Source organism: Vulpes lagopus, chromosome 9 (assembly GCF_018345385.1).
Source record: "Vulpes lagopus strain Blue_001 chromosome 9, ASM1834538v1, whole genome shotgun sequence".
Taxonomy (NCBI): Eukaryota; Metazoa; Chordata; class Mammalia; order Carnivora; family Canidae; genus Vulpes; species Vulpes lagopus.
Window position 1 is genome coordinate 523,627 of NC_054832.1, and position 21,329 is coordinate 544,955.

The 21,329-nt window shown below is 56.4% G+C and overlaps 1 protein-coding gene across 4 annotated transcripts; it reads right to left on the minus strand.

Annotated features, from left to right (window-relative positions):
* Nucleotides 1-1,058: 1,058 nt before the first annotated feature.
* On the minus strand, nucleotides 1,059-21,253 carry HSF1 (heat shock transcription factor 1). Of its 4 annotated transcripts, none has more exons than XM_041768779.1 (14): nucleotides 20,958-21,253; nucleotides 6,284-6,392; nucleotides 5,732-5,868; nucleotides 5,363-5,487; nucleotides 4,280-4,355; nucleotides 4,141-4,202; nucleotides 3,919-4,015; nucleotides 3,690-3,826; nucleotides 3,330-3,605; nucleotides 2,868-2,948; nucleotides 1,912-2,017; nucleotides 1,747-1,812; nucleotides 1,593-1,665; nucleotides 1,059-1,515 (listed from the first exon to the last, which is right to left on the minus strand). In XM_041768779.1, exons 1-14 carry the CDS (start codon nucleotides 21,072-21,074, stop codon nucleotides 1,310-1,312), a joined length of 1,668 nt encoding a protein of 555 aa, XP_041624713.1. In that variant the 5' UTR covers nucleotides 21,075-21,253; the 3' UTR covers nucleotides 1,059-1,309. The 4 variants fall into 4 exon arrangements, with proteins under 4 accessions (XP_041624713.1, XP_041624714.1, XP_041624715.1 ...); XM_041768780.1 differs by having other exon boundaries at nucleotides 1,593-1,662; nucleotides 20,958-21,252; XM_041768781.1 differs by lacking the exon at nucleotides 2,868-2,948 and having other exon boundaries at nucleotides 20,958-21,251.
* Nucleotides 21,254-21,329: the final 76 nt, after the last annotated feature.

Genomic DNA, 21,329 nt, shown 5'->3' on the forward strand with positions numbered 1-21,329 from the left:
CTCCTCCCCGCACCTCCCACCGCCCAGCAAGGCTCAGCTGAGGTCCCACATCCTGTCCTGTCCCTGCCCCTGACAATCTCAAATGTGTGTGCATGTGGGGTGGGAGAGCAGCTCGGAGCTGCGTGTCCCTGTGCTGGGGCCTTGGCAGGGGGCCCAGACCTCGCAGCAGTGGCACCGATCTGGTGTGTGTACAAGGACCAGGACCAGCTGCTGGCTGGCAGAGCCGTGTGCCTGGGGCCGTCCCTGGGCTGTGGGGTCACAGCGGTGGCCCACGGACCCTCGGGCATGCTCTGGGTCGCCTGGATGAGGCAGGTGGCCTGGCCAGCCCCTGACCCGGTGTCCCTCAGGGGCACACACGCATCCTCTGCCCCTGCCAGGACCCCGGAGGAACCCTCAGCTCCCCTGGGTTGGAGCCTGTCCCCTCAGCTCTCCCTGCCCTGGGCAGGGCAGTTCACATAGCCTCAGGAAGACCCCCCCGCCCCCCCCCCCCCCGCCCCCAGGCCCGACCACCTGCCAAGCCTGAGAGGTGGGGACAGCCTACCTTGGCGGTGGGCTCTTTCTACTAAAGACCCTGCGGCCAAGGCCTGGGCGGTGGCCTCAAGAGCCCTGCGGCCCCTGGTAGCTGTCACCCTGGGCCATGCTAAGGATGGGGGGTAGGGGATGGACGCCGGGGGCACAGAGCATCAGGTGGGCTGCTCTGGTCTGTCGCCCCCCCACCCCTCCCCTGCTCCCAAACCAGCCCAGTGCCTTGAGACCGCGTGAAGAGCAGGGTCGGCTGTGCCAGGAAGATGCGCACAGTGTGCCCATCCACGCCCCCCCCCCCCGCCCCCGCCCCCGCCCCGGTCCCCTTGTGGGGAGGATGTTCCAGTGGGTCCATCCCACTGCCCCCGTCCCATCCTTCAATAAAGAATTGTGAGCCACACGGGTCCTGTGGAGTCAGGTGCGCACAGCTCTGCTCTGGACATCTGCCTTCCCTCCAAGGCGGCCACCACGGCCCAGCCCCCCAGCCCCCTCCCCACCTGGGGGTGGCGGGAGGAAACACGCGGGAGGCCACAGTGTACAGTCTGTCCTTTTATAGGTCTCTGCCAGTCTCGTCCGTCCGTCCGTCCGCGTATGTGTATATCTCTATTGAAGGGGTGAGGGGAACTCTCGTGTAAAAACCCAAAATCCAATCCTGACTGAACCCCCGCAGTGCTGGTCAGTCCAAGGTGGCTGTAAAGCCTCAAGCCAGCCAGGCGCACAGGGCTGCGGCCCTTGCTGCCGACCGGGGTCCACGCCTAGCCCTCGGCCAGCCTTCCTCCTGGGGCCTCTAGGAGACAGTGGGGTCCTTGGCTTTGGGGGGCTCTGAGCCCGTCAGCAGGGAGATGGTGGGGTCATCTGTGTAGTCGTCCCCCTCGGAGAAGTAGGAACCCTCCCCCAGCTCGAAGAGCACGGGCAGGTCGCTGCTTCCCATATCCACGGAGCCCGGGTCCACCAAGAACAGGGGTTGCGCCGTGTAGTGCACCAGCTGCTTCCCTGGGGGTGGGGGCTGGGTCAGGGCACAGGTGTGGGGGGCACGGGCGGGGCGGGCAGGGGCTCGGGGCTCGGCTCACCTGAGTCAGGGCTGCTGTTCTCTGCCTCGAGAGGCCTGGGCGGCTCCTGGGGGGAGAGGAGCTCCTGGATCTGCTGGGGAGCAGGGGGCAGAGTGAGGCTCCGGCTCGCCTCCCGCCCCGCCCCGCGCCCCTGTCCCCCGCCCCGCCTACGCACGCTGGCCAGGCTGCTGTCAAGGTCGGGCAGGCTCATGTCGGGCACCGTCACGGAGGGGCTGAACAGCTGCGGGGAGGGAGGGCAGTCAGGCCACGCTGGGAACCCGCAGCCCGCGAGGGGAGGGGAGGGGAGGGGAGGGGAGGGGAGGGGAGGGGAGGGACTCACGTCCAGCAGGGCGCTCGTGTCCACGCTGAAGCCGTGGCTCGTCAGCATGGTCTGCAGGTTGTCCAGGTTGGAGTCCATGGCGTCCAGGTGGTCACTGAGCTCCGTCCTAGCCGGAGTGGGTGGGGCAGGTAAAGTGGGGCTCTAGGCACCCCCAGCCGGATGCCTTCCTGCCGGTGCTCACACCCGCCATCCAGAGAGGGGCTGCCCGCAGCGACGCCCCACCCTGCCTGGGCTCCCGGGGGGCCCCGCTGCACAGCGTGTGCGGGAAAGGGCCAGGGCCTCGGCCACGGCGGGGACGGTAGCTCAGGCCACGCCACCGGCCGTGTCACCGTGAGGCCCAGTAAGGCCTCTGGCGGCACTTCACACTGGGCCAACGTGGCGGTGGGGAGGGGGCAGGAGGGGTTCAGTGTGCAGGACGGGCTGGGGGCAGTTTTCCAGGCTTGACAAGGTCTTGCCTTTCCATTGGAAGGCGGTAGGGATGGGGAGGGGGAACTGCAGCAGGCTGCGGAGGGCTGGTCCGTCGTGTGTGTGCACGTGTGTGTGTGCGTGTCCATCCCCGTGCATGCTGGGAAAGAGGCCTGGGTCAGGAGGCTGTGGCCAAGAAGGCCCTGGGCCACTAGACGGGCGGCCACCAGGCCAACTCTGGGTGGTGTCCTTGGGGCCCCGCCCCACCCCTCCCCACCCCGCGAGAAAGCCAGTGCGCACAGCAGCCAGGGCCCAGTCTGCACCGGTGGCAGCTGCCAGGCTGAGAGGCCCATCCTGGTCAGTCGGCGACCTGGGCCACTGGCTTGGGCCCCAGAGCCTGGGGTGGGGGTTGCCCCCGCTGCAGAGGGCCCAGCGCCTGTTCACCAGGCGGGGCCGAGTGCTCATGGCCAGGCCAGGGTCTGGTCCGAGGCTGGGGAGGGGCCTGAGCTCTGGCGGAGCCCTCCTCCCTCCCCAGTGGGGACGGCGCTAACCCTGGCTGGACTCGGCCATGCAGAGAGGAGGGGCAGGGGAAGAGGCGGGCGACCCCAGACATCTGTGGAGCGCGAGCCAAACTGCAAGATACAAAGACAAGAGCCCCCCGATTGCAGGTGGGGGCCAGGTGGACTCCGTGCCCCCCCGCCCTTGCTTGCCTGGCCTCTGGGGCAAGCCCCCTGCTGGGCAGCAGGACAGGTGCGGTGGCCTGTTGCAGGAAGGGGTGACAGCAGCAGCCAGAGTGGCTCAGAGAGCAGGTGTCACAGGCCTGCGGGGCCACACCCCCTTGGCTCCTGAGACCCTGGGGACGTGGGCCCAGCAAGCTCTGAGCTCAGGGCCGGGTCTGCTGGTATGTCCCCCAGCGACCGTGTGCCCGCCGCCTGACGACCACCCTGTAGCAGCCCCTCCAGGACAGTCCCAGCTTCCAGAGGCTGTGGTGGAGGTGGGTGGGGGGCACTCACTTGTCCAGGCAGGCTACGCTGAGGCACTTCTCAGGGGCCGGGGCAGGCGGGGGCGAGGGTGAGGGGCGGCGGCCCCCTGCATCCGTGAGGGGTGTGGCTGGGGCGGCGGGTGCAGGCTCGCTTTCCCGCAGGATGGAGTCAATGAGGGCGGTGGGGGACAGGGGTATCTCCACGACGGAGGACTGGTGTCCAGGACTGGCCTCCTCCACCCGGGGGCTCCGAGGAGGGCTGGGGGGCTCCTCCTTGACGCGTACCACGGGGCTGCTGGACAGTGGCCTGCGCGTGGGGGCACACACATCAGGAGCTGGCTCTGTGAGCCCACCCCTCTCCCGACGGGTGGGAAGACGACGAGGCCCCCACCTCTCGTCTACGCTTCCGCCCGGGGAGGCCAAGGGACTGCTGGGGGCCAGTTCGGTGATGTCGGAGATGATGGGTCCGGAGCTGGCGACGGCATCTGGGGAGTAGAGGCTGGAGCTGCTGTAGGCCGGGGAAGGAGCCTGCCATCAAAGGGAGGTGACCTATGTGGCAGGAGCCGCAGCGGCGCCTGCCCGCGCCCCCCCGGGCCAGGCCTGCTGCACCCGGTGCTCACCGAGTAGGGGCCCGAGCCGTGGATGTGCTCCAGGGAGTACTGCCGGCCATACTTGGGCATGGAATGTGCCGAACTGCCGTCGTTCAGCATCAGGGGGCTGTGGGGGGAAAGGGCAGGTCAGGTGCCTACCCCGGGCCTCGGCCACCCAGGCCTCAGCCAAGAGGACACAGGGTGGCTGGGGGCCCCGAGCTGAGGAGCAGCCCCCCTGCCCCCGGGCCTCACATTTTCCTCTTCACCCCCAGGATCCGGTTCGACTGCACCAGGGAGATGAGGAACTGGATGAGCTGCGGGGGGGGGGAAAGGCACAGTCAGCCCAGCCGAGGACGGGACCCGCAGGCGCTCCCCGGGGCCCGCCGCGCACCTTGTTGACGACTTTCTGCTGCTGGGCGTGCTTCTGCCGCAGGCTGGCCACTTCCCGCCACAGGGCCTCGTTCTCGCTGTAACACACCGGGTGCGGTCAGCAGGACTGGGGGGCTCCGCAGACACCCCTCCACCCCCCGCAGGTGTGGGTCATGTGTGCGGTGCCCTGCCACACGGCCAGGGCGGGACAGACAGAGGTACAGGTGGAGGGCAGTGAGGCTCCCAAGGAAGGGGCATGTTGGGTGCACCCCAGGATCCTGGAGGAGACCCCTGTGGGGGCACACAACCCGAGTGTCTGCCCCCTGAACCTGAGGCGAGGCGGGAAGGCCAGGGGTACGGTGCAGCCCAGCTGTTCAGGCTGCAGAGTGGCCGATGGGGGTTGTCGTGGGCCTTTAGGGAGCTCAGGGCCCGTCACGGGGCCTGGGAATGGCTGAGAAGGGGCTTCAAGGGGTATGAGTGCCACTGGAGCACCATCTTCCCAACGGGGGTGCGTGGGGCTGTGAGCAGGCCTTGCCACGCCCCCTGAATGTCTCACTGACATGGAATTGACCCCCTTGGCCTTGTCCTGAGAGGGACCCACGTCCTGGGAGGCCAAGTTCACCTGGCCCCCATCTCCAGGTGTCACAGGGCCACTGGCTTCTGAGGGACCCCAATGGGAGGGTGGTCAGAGCCCAGGAGCTGCTTCTGTGACCCTGGAGTCATGAGGACAGCCACTCTAGGCTGTGCTTCCTGGGGCCCCCGGGGCTGGTGCTTCGATGGGCCGTGGAGACCCAGCGGTGAGGCTACATGACACGGCGAGTGGGAGGAGCCCAGCTCTGCCCGTTGGGGCAGGAACACCGGGGGGTGGACCCTGTCTCCCTGAAGGGAGTTCAAGTCCCAACCTAACTACATGTGGAGAGCAGAAGGCCTGGGAGCCTGTGCCGTGAACCGTGGGAGGCAGGGCTGGTGGGAGGAGGCCCCAGGACATGGCTGGCTTGAAGGCCTGCACCTTCCTCAGGTCCCCCCCCCACCCCCTGGCCGGGTCCTCTCGTCCCACCATCTCCCCTGCCTGGTGGCCCCTCTGCACTCGCTGTAGGGAACCTACTGCTTCATGGCCAGCAGCTTGGAGTCCATGCTCTCCTGCTTCCCCTTCATGAGCTGCACGTCGGTCAGCAGCTTGGTGACACTGTCCTGGCGGATCTTTATGTCCTCGTTCTTCAGTGTGGAGACCTGGGTTCCCGGGAAGAGGGAGGGCCTGGGATGCAGCGCCAAGGCCAAGGGGCTGGTGTCTGGAGAGGGGCCTTCACGTGGTGGCTGCTGGGGTTTGGGCAAGGGGGCCCACGGCGGGCAAGCGGGGGCAGGGGGCCAGCTGCCCTCAGCAGCGACAGGCCCAGCAGGACAGGAAGCGGACGCTGCTGGCCCGCGTGGCCTGGAGGAAGGTCTGAGGAGGCAGAGAGGGAGGCTGGCTACTCACGCTGGTCACTTTCCTCTTGATGTTCTCAAGGAGCTGCTCCTGGCCACGCAGGAAGCACGGGTGCTGGAACTCAGTGTCGTCCCTCTCTGGCTTGACCAAGCCACCCTGCTCAATGTGCACCACCTTCCGGAAGCCGTCTGCATGTGACGGGGTGGGGGCGGCTCTGCCTCAGGGCTGGGGACCAGACCCCAACTACAGCCTGGCCGCTGCCCCGCTGAGGGACGTGGGGAGGACCCCGGGGGAGGGCCGTGCCCGGCGCGGCTCTGGTCACGCCACGGCCCGCGGCGGCTGGTGCTCTCGGTCTAAGGGAGACCCCGCATTCCCGGACCACACGCGGCTGTGTCCGGCTGCGCTCACAAACTCTGCCCGGAGGACCCTGGGTTCAGGCCCACCGGAGCCTGCCCCCCCAGGTGCACAGTCCGCCTCCGGGCCAGCGCAGGTGTCAGAACCCGCGGCCCCATCCTTCACCGGACCGGGCAGCAGGGCTGCAGAGACCCTCAGAGGAGGCGGCCCTCCGTCCCTGCCCCACACGCCTGGAGGGCGGGTACTCACACATGTTGAGCTGCCGCACGAAGCTGGCCATGTTGTTGTGCTTGAAGTACTTCGGCAACACCTCCTTGGCGAACTGTCCCTGGTCGAACACGTGGAAGCTGTTCCCGCTCTGCTGGGACACGCGGGGCGGAGTCACGCGCCGCTGGCCAGGCGGGCACGCCCCCGAGAGGTGGGCAGCTCGTCCCAGTCGGCAAGCCCTGCCCCAGGGGTCAGAGGTTCCTAACACACTGCGTTTCAGACCCAGAGTTTAGGGTAACCAGCAAATTTCCCCCACGAGCAGCTAAGACCCCAAAGTGAGGCAGCCCAGACAATGGGAGCCTGACGTCATTCATTCTGGAGGGAAACACGGTTGTGCTCAGAACCGCGGGCCCGTCCCTGTGGGCATGAGACGAGAAACGGAGGTCCCGACGGAGTCACCCCACTACTCTTCTTTCATCTCCTTTCTGACCTACGTCCAGGAGCTACCAGGAGGGTCAGGGGCCTGGAGCAGGCACAGGGATTGCGGAGGGGAGGGGGTGGCGGGAGTCTACAAGGCACACCTGCAAGGCTTCCCGTCAGAGGGCACTAAGAGTAGGAGCGCGAGGCCAGAGGGCCCCCAGGTGACACGTGCGCGTGGGGGGGGGAGGAAGGACTCTGAAGACCCCTCCTCCTCCAAAGCAGCGTTAAGGACACTGGCAGAAGTGTTAGGGCGCACTTTTTCAGAACCCTGAAAACCCATCAAGGGATGACAGCAACATGGGGAGCGTTTATTCAAGAGCCGCGCCGCGCTTCACTCGGGTCGCCTGCCACTCCACTCGCGGTAACCCAGTGAGCTGAGCGCTGTGGTATTTTGACTTGCCCCCTCCCCGCTTCCTCTGCCAGCAGCTGAGATCACAGAAGCCCAGCTCCCTGGCAGCCGGGGTGACGATGGGGCCGGGGCTCCTTCAACGCCCCACTCCCAGAGATCTGCTATCTTACTGGTCTGACAGCTCCCTGGAGATTCCACTTGCAAGGCTGTCTTTGCTTGATTTGACCCCAAACTCTCCCAGGAGAAAAAGCCTTTTCCCTGGGGATGTTGATACCATCAAGAGCGGATGTAACAACTCTGAGTCTAAGGCAGAGGATAGCAGTTACGGCAAAAACCAGGCTAACCAGGAAACTTAAGAGGAAAAGCTGGGGAATGAGATATCGAGAGGGGTTTTGAAAAAACCCCAATCTTCCTGTGAATCCAGAAGTCATGTGCACGTGCGGGGCCGCATCAAGAATGAGGTAAGGCCTGAAAAGGCCCTAGGTTTGCACATTGGGCTGACTCTGAGGCACCAGCAGCAAACAGAGGATGAAGTAGAGGCGTCAGCTGCCTGGCTGAGCACTGAAGGCTTACCCTGATAAATTCAGAGCCCCCAGCAAAGAATGGGGCACTTATGGGTTCCAAGCATCAAAGGAAATTTCTGCCCCTTTCTGTACCTGTGAAGCTAACCAAAGACTTAAGCGGTCACGAACAATGAAGACCATACACTGTCCAGAATTCAGAAAAGTCACTAGACAAACAAACACCGACAGCATAAGAAACAGCAAAAGCAACAGCCCTGGGGAGGAAGGAGAAGCTGATGTTCAGAAACCAACATGTGCCATGTTATATCGACTGAAAGTCCAGTTTTCATTACGGTATGAGACATGTAAAGAAATAAGGCTCGGTGTATACGCTGGGAAAAAAGCAATCAGTTGAAACCATCCCTAAGTAAACTTAGAAGTTGGATTTACTAGACAGAGTTTAAATCAGCTATTTCAAATATGTTCAAAGACTAAAATGAAACCGTATCTAAAGAAATAAGGGAAAGTATGAGAATATCTCCGAGAATAGAGTACCAGTAAAGAGCAAAATCATAAAAATGAACCAAATCAGAATTCTAGAGTTAAAAAGTATTACAACTCAGGCCCAAAACTCACTAGAGGGGCTTGAAAGCAGATCTGAGCACAGACAAGGAATTGGCAAACATGACGATGGGTCAATTGAGATTATCCAGTCTGAGGAACAGAAAGAGAAAACAATGAAGAAAAATGCACTCAGAGACTGTGGGATAACACCAAACACCAGCTTAAGCACAATGGGAGTCCCAGCAGGAGAGGACAGAGGAATAATGGCTAAAAACTTCCCAAATTTGATGAAAAATGTCAGGAAGCTAAACAAACTCTAAGCAGAATAAACTCAAAGAAATTCACACCTAGATACTTCATAATCAAACAGGATGAAAAGATCCAGAGAGAATTTTGAACGCAAAAAGGTAGAAACAGACTCATTTTGTACAAAGGACCCTTAATAAGATTAACAGCTGATTTCTCATCAGAAACCATGGGGGCCAGAAGGCACTGGGATGGCTGAAAGAAAAAAACCTGTTTACCCAGAATTCTGTATCTGGGAGCAAAGGGAGCAAAACTACTCTTTGCAAAGGAAGGAGCAACTTTCCATTCGGGATGTCAAGTGTGAACCACTCCCAAGTGAAACAAAGCTTATTCAAACCATTTAAAGTCTTGGGACCCGTGGGTGGTCAGTGATTGACTGTCTGCCTTTGGCTCAGGGCATGACCCCAGGGTCCTGGGATCAAGTCCCACATCAGGCTCCCTGCAGGGAGCCTGCTTCTCTCTGTGTCTCTCAAGAATAAATAAATAAGATCTTAAAAAAAAAAAAAAAAGTCTCTGGAAATGATCCTAAAGGCATACAACAAATGAAAACATTTATTCAAAAAAACCTACTAAACCTATGCAGGACTAGTGAGCCTGTAGCACCTGAGCTGCAAGCTGCTCCCTCCCCACTCAGTTCACCTTGGTTGATGCTACACTTTGGGAGAGCATGACCAGGAGGGTGGGGGTTCCTCTCCCTTCTGTTTCCAGTTCAGACTTACTGTATCTCACTGAGAGGAGAAGGCCACCAGTATCTCTCATCCTGTCTAACAACAAGGTCAAGAGGCTAAATTCCTGGTGACTGCAACCAAGAGGTGTGTGTGGGTGCTTCTCCATTTTGCCCCCACCCATATAATGCAGGCTGTACCCCAGGCACCCCCTGATTGCCCTCACTCCAGCTAGCATGTAGGGTACAGCATCCATGTTGGGAGAGCCAAGCGGGAAGACCAGAGTCCACTGCCCTGCCCAGTGCCCAAAATAGTGGCTCAGAGAGTTCTCATGAGGGAGGCAGCCCAAAGGAAAGAAAACTCTGAAGTTCTCCCCAAGCAAACTCAGTTTATGTGAAACCAAAGTGTTAGAAAGTTCAAGCCTAAGGTTGCTCTGGAAAACAACAGCACCTCTAAATTAGGAGTAAAATAAGCTCGAGGGGTGCCTGAGTGGCTCAGTTGGTCGAGGGTCCACCAACTCTTGATTTCAGGTCAGGTCATGATCTGTGGGTCGTGGGATCGAGCCCCATGTCAGGCTCTGTGTTCATCAGGGAGTCTTCTTGAGATCCTCTTTCTCCTTCTCCCTCTGTGCCTCCCCAAATCGTGTGTGCATGCTCTCTCTCCCACTAAATAAATAAATCTTAAAAAAAAAAAAAAGAACAGTAAAAGGCTTAACCAAGGCCAGCTTGGTCATACAGCAAAGACAGCTAATAGCCCGCCCAGGTCAGAACAGACCTCAGACAGAACTTAAAGGCCACCACTGCCTGAATGTAATTAGACCAGACTTCTCAACAATCTGTGCCCTGGGGCACTGTCAAAGCCAACAGAACAATGAGGCAGTAATTATAGAGCCTACAGTCTGGGTGTAACACCCCGAGCCAGTGAACTAACACAGAGAAACAGACCTCACTGACGCAACCTACAAGCCAGCAACGCCCCCCCCCCCACAAAAAAAGGACAAGGGTGGGTGGGGTGGTCATCCAGAAGTACAGCATTACCTACAATATACTTTTTCTTTCTTTTTCTTTTTTTTAATCTTTAAAGCCTTTATTTATTTGAGAGTGAAAGAGAGAAGCAGACTCCCCATTGAGCAGGGCGCCCAATGTGGGGCTCGATCCCAGGACTCCGGGATCATGACCTGAGCCAAAGGCAGACCCTTAACTAACTGGGCCACCCAGGCGCTCCTAAAATGTACTTTTTCTACAAAATTATGAGACATGTAAAGACATGTAAAGAAACAGCAAAGTATGATCCATGCACAGGGAAAAGAGAAAAACAGTAACTGCCTGTGACAGACATCACATTTAACCAAGACTTCAAGGAACACATTCAAAATATGTTTAGAGGGACACCTGGGTGGCTCAGTGGTTGAGCGGCTGCCTTCAGCTCAAGGTGTGACACTGGGGTCCTGGGATTGAGTCCCACATCAGGCTCCCTGCATGGAGCCTGAGTCTCCCTCTGCCTGTGTCTCTGCCTCTCTCTCTCTCTGTGTCTGTCATGAATAAATAAATAAAACCTTAAAAAAAATCTTAAAAAAAAAGAAATGCAATTGATTTTGTGTTGACCTTGTATCTAATAATCTTGCAAAACTCATTGTTCAGTTCTAAGAGTATGTATTTTTTAATTTTTAAAAATTAAAAAAAATTTTTAAGAGACCATGCATGTGCAAGTGTGTGTGTGTGTGGGTGTAGGGACAGAGGGGAGAGGAATAGACAATTTTAAGCAGGCTCCCAGCCCAGCCTGGACCCGACACAGGGTTCTATCTCACGACCCTGAGATCATGACATGAGCTGAAATCAGGAGTCAGATGCTTAACCAACTAAGCCACCCAGATACCCCTAGTTCTAGGTGTATTTTTGTAGATTTCTTGGGATTTTCTGTGTAGACAATCGTGCTATCCATGAATAAGACCAGTCTTATTTCTCCCTCTCCAAAACATATTCCTTTAATTTTTCTTGTCTTCAAATACTGGACAGGCCTTCCAGTACAATGTTGACTAGAACTGGCGAGAATAGACATTGTGCCTTATTCTGATCTTAGGGGAAAAATATTCAAGCTCTCCTATTAAGTATGATGCTAGGTGTAAGTTTCTTTGTAGAGCCTTTTGAATTAGGCTGAATAAGTTCCCCGCTATTCTTAGCTTCCAGAGGATATTTTTTTTTTTTTTTAAAATAGTATTTCAGTTTTTTTTTTTTTTTTTAAGATTTTATTTATTTATTCATAGAGACACAGCTAGAGAGAGAGAGAGGCAGAGACACAGGCAGAGGGAGAAGCAGGCCCCATGCAGGGAGCCCGACGCGGGACTCGATCCCGGGTCTCCAGGATCACACCCCGGGCTGCAGGCGGCGCTAAACCGCTGCGCCACCGGGGCTGCCCCAGAGGATATTTTTTTATTTTTATTTTTTAATTTTTTTTTTAATTTTTTTTTTAAATTTTTATTTATTTATGATAGTCACAGAGAGAGAGAGAGAGAGAGAGAGGCAGAGACATAGACAGAGGGAGAAGCAGGTTCCATGCACCGGGAGCCTGATGTGGGATTCGATCCCGGGTCTCCAGGATCGCGCCCTGGGCCAAAGGCAAGCGCCAAACCACTGCGCCACCCAGGGATCCCCCAGAGGATATTTTTTAATGAACATCATATATATTTTTTTTTCATATTTTGTTTTTTAAAGATTTTGTTCATTTGAGACAGACAGACAGGGAGAGAGAGAGAGAGATGCAGAAGGAGAAGCAGGCTCCCTGTAGGGAGCCTGATGTGGGACATGATCCCGGGTCCCCAGGATCACGTCCTGGGCCTAAGGCAGGCACAAAACCACTGAGCCACCCGGGCTGCCCTGAACATCATATTTTGACAAATATTTTTCCTGCAAATAATATGATTATGTGGTTTTTCTCTTTCAGGCTATTAACACAATGGATTATATTGTCTTGATTTTAAAATCTTGAACCACCCTTGACATTACTTTTTTTTAATATATTGCTAGATTTGCTCCTATTTTATAGAAGGCGTTTTGAAAGATACTCGTCTGTAGTTTTCTTGGAACTGTTTTTGTCTAACTTTTTAACAACACGGGGGCTCGTACCAGGGCTGTTCTTTGTGACCGCCAGCATTCAGCAGGTGTGATGGTTTTGGAGAACATGTTACTAAGGCCACCTAGGGCTCTTGCTCTCTAGGATCTCTTGCTCGGAGAGAAGCGGGCTGACCTGCTACGGGCGGCCTAGGGAGAGGCTCGCGTGGTGAGCAATGCAAGTCTCTTGACAAAAGTTACCTGCCACAAACACTTAAGAAGCAGGTTTCTTTTCTCTAGTTGAGTCTTGAAATGACTGCAACCTCATGAGAGACCTTGAGTCCACATCAGTCTGTGACTCTCAGAAACAGAGACATTGTTTTAAGCAGTTACGTTTGGAGACGATGGGTTACACAGCAGTAAGTAACACAACTGCTACATGTGTGAGTGTTGTAAAGATTTACTTACTTATTTTAGGGAGGGAGGGGCCAAGGGGGAGGAATCCCAAGCTGACCCCTTGCTGAACACAGAGTCCGATAAAGGCTCAATCTCTCAACCCTGAGATCACGACCTGAGTCGAAATCAAGACTCGGACTCTCAACCAACTGAGCCCCCCAGGCGCCGCTTTGTGGTTTTTTAGAAGCTATTGTGAATATTTCCATGTTCAACAATTCATTGCTAGTGTGTAGAAGCAGAATTGGTTTTTATATACTAACCTTGAATCCTGTGGCCTCACTAAACTCATTTGTTAGTCCTAGTAACTTTTTTGGGTAGATTCCTTGGGACTTTTTTTTAAAGATTTTATTCATTTATTCATGAGACACACACACACACACACACACACACACAGAGAGAGAGAGAGAGAGAGAGAGAGGCAGAGATATGGGCAGAGGGAGAAGCAGGCTCCATGCGGGGAGCCCGATGTGGGACTCAATCCCGGGGCCCCAGGGTCATGACCTGAGCAGAAGGCAGACACTCAACCACTGAACAACCCAGGCGTCCCCTTCCTTGGAAGTTCTTATAAATCTTGGATCTGTGGGTTCACAGCTTTCCAAAAATTTGGATAGTTACATCTAAGCATTCCCTCCTCCTTTATCCTGGGACCTCGCTTGTGTGTCAGGCTGTGTGATACTGTCTCCAGGAGGCTCTGCTCAGTGTCTGGTCTGGTTTTCCTGGACATCACTGCAAACGGTTTCTATAACCATAGAACTCTAGTTCAGTGATCTTTTCTTCTGCAGTATCTAATCTGTTTTGTTTTTTTTTTAAAGATTTTATTTATTTATTCATGACACACACACACACACACACACACACAGAAAGAGAGGCAGAGACACAGGCAGAGGGAGAAGCAGGCTTCATGCAGGGAGTCCGATGTGGGACTCGATCCTGGGTCTCCAGGATCCTGCCCTGGGCTGAAGGCAGCACCAAACCGCTGGGCCACTGGGGCTGCCCTCTAATCTGCTGTTAATCCCCGACAGTGACTTATACAAATAAGTTTTGGATTTTAGAGTAACTTCAGATTTACAGAAAAATTGGGAGGATAGTACAGGGTTCTCACATGCCCTGCAAACCATTAGTATCATTGTGTACTTGTCACAAGTAATGAATCAATATAGAGGTTTTCCCTGCTATCTGAAAGTAGAGTGTTCCTATGAAATCTTTTATAACCCAAATTTTTTAAAGCAAAGAATTAACTGTTTTTTTTTTTTAAAGATATATTTATTTGTTCATGAGAGACACAGAGAGAGAGGCAGAGACACAGGCAGAGGGAGAAGCAGGCTCCATGCAGGAAGCCCGACGTGGGACTCGATCCCGGATCTTGGGGTCACGCCCTGAGCCGAAGGCAGCCGCTCAACCACAGAGCCACCCAGGTGTCCCAGGAATTACTGTTAATCAATATGGCAAAATTTAGAGTATTCCCAGACCCCCCAAAATAATCACTTAGGCTTTTCTGATACCGCAGAACACACCTTGCAAATGGATGCACAAAGTAAGTTGAGGTAAGTCCTAGGTACTCAGACACAGCGCACAGCTCTAGCAGTGTGAGGCTGAGATGCTGAGTACAGCCCCTGAGGAAAGAGCCTGGCGGGGCCACCCGTGCCGCGTGGAATGTGCACTGCCTCTACAATGACTTGCTGCAAAAAACATGCTGAATGCTATTTTCGCTTTTTGTAAAAATGAAAATCCCTTTTGGATTTCTTTTAGTAGCTGAAACAGGTACTAACGTAGGTCTTCTGTAAGAGCAAGATGGCATAACGTGAGCTTTAAAAAAAAAAGGGTGGATACCCATACGTTATTATTAACTACAGTCCCTATTTCATTCGGATTTCCTTAGTTTTTAGCTTATGCCGCTCTGTCCCAGGACATCATCCAAGGGGTTACATGACATTCAGTTGTTATGTGTCCTTATATTCCTCTTGGCTACGACAACCTCTTAGACTTTCCTGGTTTCTTCTGACCTGGAGTTTTGAGGAGTACTGGTCTGGTATTTTGTAGAATGTCCCTCAACCTGGATTTGTCCTGTGTCTTTTCCTCTTGACCAGGTGAGGTTATATAAGCTTTTGGAGGGGAAGACCACAGATGGTAAGTGCCCTCGCCGTGTCACGGCGGGTCGCACACTACAAGGCCCTGTCAGGGGTCTCGCTGTCGTTGCCCCCACCTGTTCCCACTCTGCGTTTCTCGGAACAAAGTCACTACGTGTAGCCCACACGTACAGGTGGGAAGATACGTGACACCTCCCTGAAGGGGTATCTACACGAACAGTCTGGAATTCTGGGATACGTGTTCCACTGACACTTTATTCTCTGTCCTCCACAGCTGTCTTCATGGTTTTGGTTTACTTCTTTGAGCACTCGGAATATTTTTACAGTTGTCTCAGTGTCTTTGTTGGCTAGTTCCCCTCAGCCCTGGGAACACTGCTATGACTCTGCCCTTTGTCACAGGACACACGCTCCTGCCAAGTGGCTCCTCTGTTGGTTCTGATAGGGCCCTGGACACGAAGGTCTTTACGTCGTGTCTAGTCGTGTGGTCTTCCTCCCCAGAGTGTTCCGTGGGGATCAGCCTGGTCTTTCAAGGCTTCTCTCTAAACTCGATCACACTGCACCGGGGGCAGACTCTCCTGATTTGGTCCCACTGCCAAGCTGTAGCCTCTGTGGAATGCTCTGCACGCCCAGGTGGCTCCTCCGCTCTGGCTGGGAGAGCTCAGGTGACTCACCGCCCTGTGTGAGCTCTCCTCAGTAGCTGTTCCTTCTCTAGAAGGTTCTCAGGCTGGCTTCATAGGTCTCCTCCTACGGGCAGGTGAACCGGCACCTGCTGAAGACCCAAAGGGGCTCATGCGCAGACTCCTGGGGCTCCGTCTCAGTGCGGCTCCCTTCCCTGACCGCACCTTGCAAACTCTAGCTGCCTTAGCTTCTCCAAAGCTGGGCTGTTAGTCTGAAAACCGCCTCCAGGCAGAAAACCTGGGCACCTGTGTGGCTTACCTGTCCTTCCTGTTTTCCAATCCTGAACACTGTTCAATGGTTAAGCCCACACTGAGTATGTCGCACGAGCCCTGCCTTACGGAGTTTCAAAAGTCTCTGGTGAGACCTTCACAGAACGTGACATTCTATCTCCCTGCCTCATGGTTCAGGACCCCTCCTTCTCTGCTGCCTCTGGGGGATTCCTGGGGGTGCTCTCAGCTTTACCTCTGGTATAATGAAAGCCTACGATTAGAAATATGGAGAAGCAGAGAGAAGTGAGTGCCCCACTGCTGGCTGGTGAGTGATGCCCTCATTCCGAGATGCACGTTCTAAAACAAAATTATTTTATGTATCTACTTGACAGTGAGAGAGAGCATGAGCAGGGAGAGAGGCAGCGGGAGAGGGAGAGGCAGCCTTCCCCGCTGAGCGGGGAGCCCGACGTGGGGCCCTATCCCAGGACCCCGGGATCATGACCCAAGCCGAAGGCAGACACTGAACTGACTGAGCCACTCAGGCATCACCACCCTTCTCCCTTCCGAAGTAAACTCTACACCCAGCATGGGGCTCGAACTCACGGCCTTGAGATCAAGTGTTGCATGCTCTAGCCACCGAGCCAGCCAGGTGCTCCGAGATGCAAGTCTCAATGCCAAGTCGGACTGTAAATTTGGAGTCTCTGACCTTATTTTTGATGGCACTAGGAACACCCTACAATGAATCCCAAATTCTGCAGGCATGTATGTTTATATAGAGAGGGCTTCTGTCTTTGAGTATTTTCTCAAAGGGCTCCATGACCCCAAAGGGTTAACCACCACTGTATTCCATGAGGGGGACCACCTGCACTTTCCAAGTATCTGCCCAGAACACCGTCGTCCCCCAAATGTCCATCCAAAGACTAGTCGGGCGTGATGTGCCCTGGTCCCCTGCATGCAGCAGGCTGACCACTCTCTGGGTTCCAGGAACATGGGCATGAGGAACAGTAGGCACGTGTCTGGAGCCATGTGGCCACAGAAGCAGAGAAACCCAGGCTGCAGAGTGAGGTGACAGGAGGTGTGAGGCTGGTCGAGAAAGGGAGGGTCCCTTAGGTCCTCCTCCTCCACCTGACTTTTGTCCTTGAGTGTAAGACCAGCTGCACCATTACATCCTGTTCTTCCTGCTGAAGTCAGCTTTAGCGAGTCCCAGCGACACAGGCACCAACACATCCCTCCTACTCTCTGGCCACTGGCCCCTGCACGGATCTCCGGACGAAGGAACACACACACAGGTTGGTGACTCTGATCACTCCGTGGCCTTCAGGTCAAGAAGGGAGGGGTCTGTGGTGGCACTACTGTGCTGCCAGCCCGGGAAGCATTTGAGGGTTGGCATTCCGCCTTTCACTGCCTGTGAAGACAGCACTCCCACCCCATCCAGAGGAGAACCACAGCCAGAGCTGCAGGTTCTGGGGTCTATGGGGTGTGAGGCCTCTGGCCCAGCCCCCATGTGATACCCAATGGGAGCTCTTTGTGTGTTCCAGAGTGGGTCCATCCCACTGCCCCCTTCCGGTCCTTTAATAAAGAATTGTGAGCCACATGGGACACCTGCCTTCCCTCCAAGGAGGCCACCATGGCTCAGACCTCCAGCCCCCTCCTGAGACCCTCGTGCCCTGAGTTCCTCCTCCCCACCCCACAGTGTAGAGTCTGTCCTTTACAGGTCTGTGCCAGTCTCATCCGTCCATCCGTCCATGTGTGTATTGTCTCTACTGAAGGGGTGAGGGGGACTCTCATGTAAAAATCCCAAATCCAGTCCTGACTGAAACCCCGCAGTGCTGGCCGGTCCAGGTGTGGCTAGGGTCTAACTAAGAGAAGCAGGTGGGGGTGGGGCCAGGATCCTGACCCTGGGGTGCCTGGCAAGGCAGTCAGGGAGCAACAGCTGATGGTCATCAGAAAGATAGTGGACTTCAACCTCCAGCTTTCTTTGTGAAGTTTCCTGATGTCTTTGAAATTCAGTGTTCTTTTTTCTTTTTTTAAATACTTTACTTATTTATCCATGAGAGACAGAGAGAGAGAGAGAGAGAGAGAGAGAGAGAGGGCACAGGCACAGGCAGAGGGAGAAGCAGGCTCCATGCAGGGACCCCGATGCAGGACTCCATCCCGGGTCTCCAGGATCACGCCCTGGGCTGAAGGCAGGCGCTAGACTGCCGAGCCACCCGGGCTGCCCGAGATTCAGTGTTCTTATCTACAAGATGGCCAATTGTCACCTCCTTGGATGGCCCTGGAGGAAAACTGATATACAAGAAGGCTTGGGCTCACGCTGCACCTAAGGTCTGAATAAGCACAGCTGGGCTACTGTTTGGCGGCTGTTACTGCAGCCCTGCTCCAGGGAGGCCCTGGGAGCGTCCGGGCCTGCAGCATGCCTCCCGGCCTGCCACTGGGGAGTGGTAACCTGGGTGCTCCTTCAGCATTTTGGCTCCACTGACATCCCTAAGGGCAGGATCCAGAGGGCCTGTCGGGTCCTCACCTGGACACTCAGTGTCAGGGGAGAAGGAGTGTCCCTGCCTGTCATGGGAACTCTGGAAATGGTCCATGGTCAAGTCTGAGTGTATGGGTGCGACCAGAGCAATTCAAGTGGTCTCAAGGGGAGCTGATGACCTAACTGCGGGAAGTGCTGTGCCCCTGACTCTCCACCCTGAGACCCAGCCCCTCCAGAGTGACCCTCTGGCCACTGGCACTCACGAGGGCCACCTGGGACAGGCCCTGGCCTTGGTGACCTCCAGTTCCTAGGTGTCTGCCTCCATACAGTCCTATTAGATCCGTTCCTGCTCCTAGAAAGAGCCCTGCACTGATCAGAGCACAGTCCCGCTTCGGGCTCCCCAGCCTCCCAGTGGCCTAAAAAGAAGTGCCTCCTTAAACTGTGCTATCAGGCACTTTCCGGGCTCACCTGGCCTTGATCCCTAGGCCAGACAGGTCTGATTCATGGACAGACCCGTGGGGGTGGGAGGCAAGGGGAACAAGAACAGGCTGTAGGTCAGAAGAGCTGTGGCACACCCTTAGGCTGTGTTCCCGGTGGCCAAGTTCACTCCTTGCAGCAGCAGGAGCAGCAGGAGCTGCAGAGTCGCAGGACCTGGGGGGGGGGGGGCGGGGGGCAGCTGCATCTCTAAAGACCCTTGCTTATCCACCTCAGACGCCATATTCAGTGCGTCTTTAACTGTAGGAGGATTTGACAGTAGGTCAACACAACTCTACGGGGCAGTGACCTGTGGTCTGTCCGTCATGCTGGGCAAAGGAAGCTCAGTGCTGTCCCAACCTGGCCCCACTGGCAAGGGTTTCTGGGGCTAGACCCCATCCTCCACCGTACTCAGCCTGGAGAGTCAGCCACCACACCTCTGACTGCCTGTTGTCCCCTGGGTCAAACATGGTGAGTTTCTCTTGGTAGAACTGTGAGAAAACTTTCAAAACAAAGGGTGTGTGTGTGGGGGGGGGGGAACAGGACACCAAAACCAAGGACCTCAGAGCTTCCCAAGGCTTCTGAGAGTCACACTCTGGGCCACAAGTCTGCAGAAGACCCTGTGTGGACTTTTTTGATCAAGGCCACAGGTACAGACCATCTCCTGTCTCTGAGCCAGGCAGCTTGGCAGCCCCCCACCCGGCCTGGAAAGGGCTTCCTTCCACTGCTGAGCTACTGTCTGGCTTCTGTATTCATTGTGAGTGCCAGCCCCTACTACTACGTCCTGCCTGACCCGCATACAGACCAGGAAGGTTCACGTACTCATGCTTGGGCTGGTTCCCCATCCCCCTGCCCCCCGACACAAACCCACATAAGCAGCCACTGTAAGCAAAGGCTGTCACAGGCCTGATCATTCCTGTTCAAAAGCCTTGCCCAGGATACGGGCTGTGGGTCCTGGAGAGAAAGCTGGGGATGCTTCACCCACATGCCTCACAATCTTTAATCAGAAAAAGCAAGCAGATTAAAGGGCACCCTAGCAGGTGGGATAGATCACCGTAGTAGGATTAGGCTTGGACTATCCCAGGGCATCTCTGATGCCCCTCCCGGATCTGGGTTAAGAGCGTTTCCTTGAAGTTAGAGGAAGGAAAAAGAGGAAGAAGGAAGATAAAGGAAGATACAAATGTGTGGTCACTTCCTTTGGTTAGAAAAATCCGAAGTCTGGAAAGAGGGGATGGCATGCTTCCCCACTTCAGGGTGCTGCCTGTCATCAGGTAGGAAACAGGTAGTGCACTGGGGAATGGAGAGTGCCCACAAGTGCTGTATCACTGAAACAGTGTCTCCAGTAAGAACACGGCATGATACCTAGTCTCTTTATTCCCCTTCTTTTTTTTTTTTTTTTTTTTTAAGATTTTGTTTATTCACTCAAGAGAAACAGAGAGAGGCAGAGACAGAGGCAGAGGGAGAAGCAGGCTCCATGTGGGGAGTCCGACGTGGGACTCAATCCCAGGACCCCGGGGGTCACGCCCTGGGCTGAAGGCAGATGCCAAACTGCTGAGCCACCCAGGGATCCCCTATTCCCAGACAATCTTTAGGCAGAGCAAAGCCCGGGCAAACAGACAAGCCAAGACTTAGCTTCGACCTGAACACTTCTTCATTCCTAATGGCTTCAGAGCGCGAAAGGGAAGTGCTTAGTAAAGTCAGAAACCCAGCGTGTTGACCCTCGAGGGGTCAAGCATATTTGGAGGCACCCAGAGGCTCTGCGTGACCAGCGTGGCCTCTCTCGGGGTCACGCGTTTGCCGGCCCCGGGGTATGGCTCTGGCCTCCCCGGACACGACATCACAGCCAGGCTGGGAACAGCAGATTCCGATCTTCAACTCCAGACACACTCTCCGATTTACCTCCGCAAAACCGGAGCTGTCCGGTCTTGCAGGGCCAAACCCTGTAAACAAGCCCGCTGCCAGGCAACGGAAGACAGGGACCTGAATAAAGACGCCCTGTGAGGGATGAAAAACAAAGCGAGCCGGGGAGACCCAGCTCCAGTATCTCTGGCCGTGGGTTCGAGATCAACCTGAACTTTGTGACGTTTTACTTTCTGTTTTCGTGGCTCTCCCTTTCGCACCAGAGCGACGCCCTCCAGTCCACGCACCGCGTCCTAATTTTCTCCGAAGAGCCGCCGGCCATCCCGCCCTCGAACTCATCTGAGAAAACGGAGGGGGTCCCCTGGGCACGGCGGTGGCCTGCGAGGCCGGGCCCTGTTCTCCGGGCAGACCCACTTCCGCGACGGTCCGACGGGGAGCGAAGGACCGGAGAGGCCTCCCTCCCCGCCGGCGGCCCTCGGCGCGCGGAGCGGCCGGCAGCGAGCGCAGGCCCCGGCCCCGGCCCCGCCCCACACCCACCCTCTGGGGACTCGCCCCGGCCCCTCACCGGGCTCCAGCAGATGAGCGCGTCGGTGTCCGGGTCGCTCACGAGGGTCCACAGCTTGGTCAGGAAGGCCGGGACGTTGCTGGGCCCCGCCGCGCCGGGGCCCACGGGCAGATCCATGCCGGGCAAGGCGGGGAGAGGCAGAGGTGACGACCGCGAAACGGGGCCGAGGGCCGGGCTAGCGCCGCCGCCGCGCCTGCCGCCGGGGCAGCGCCGCCGCCGCCGCCCGCTGCGCACACACGGCCCCGCGGCCTAGCATGGCCGCCGCCATCTTGCGACGGGCGCGCTCCCGCCGGCGCCGCCCGCTCGCGTCACCCTGGCGCGCGCACGCCGGCCCCGCCCCGTCTCCGGCCGCCGCGCGCCTGCGCGTGCTGG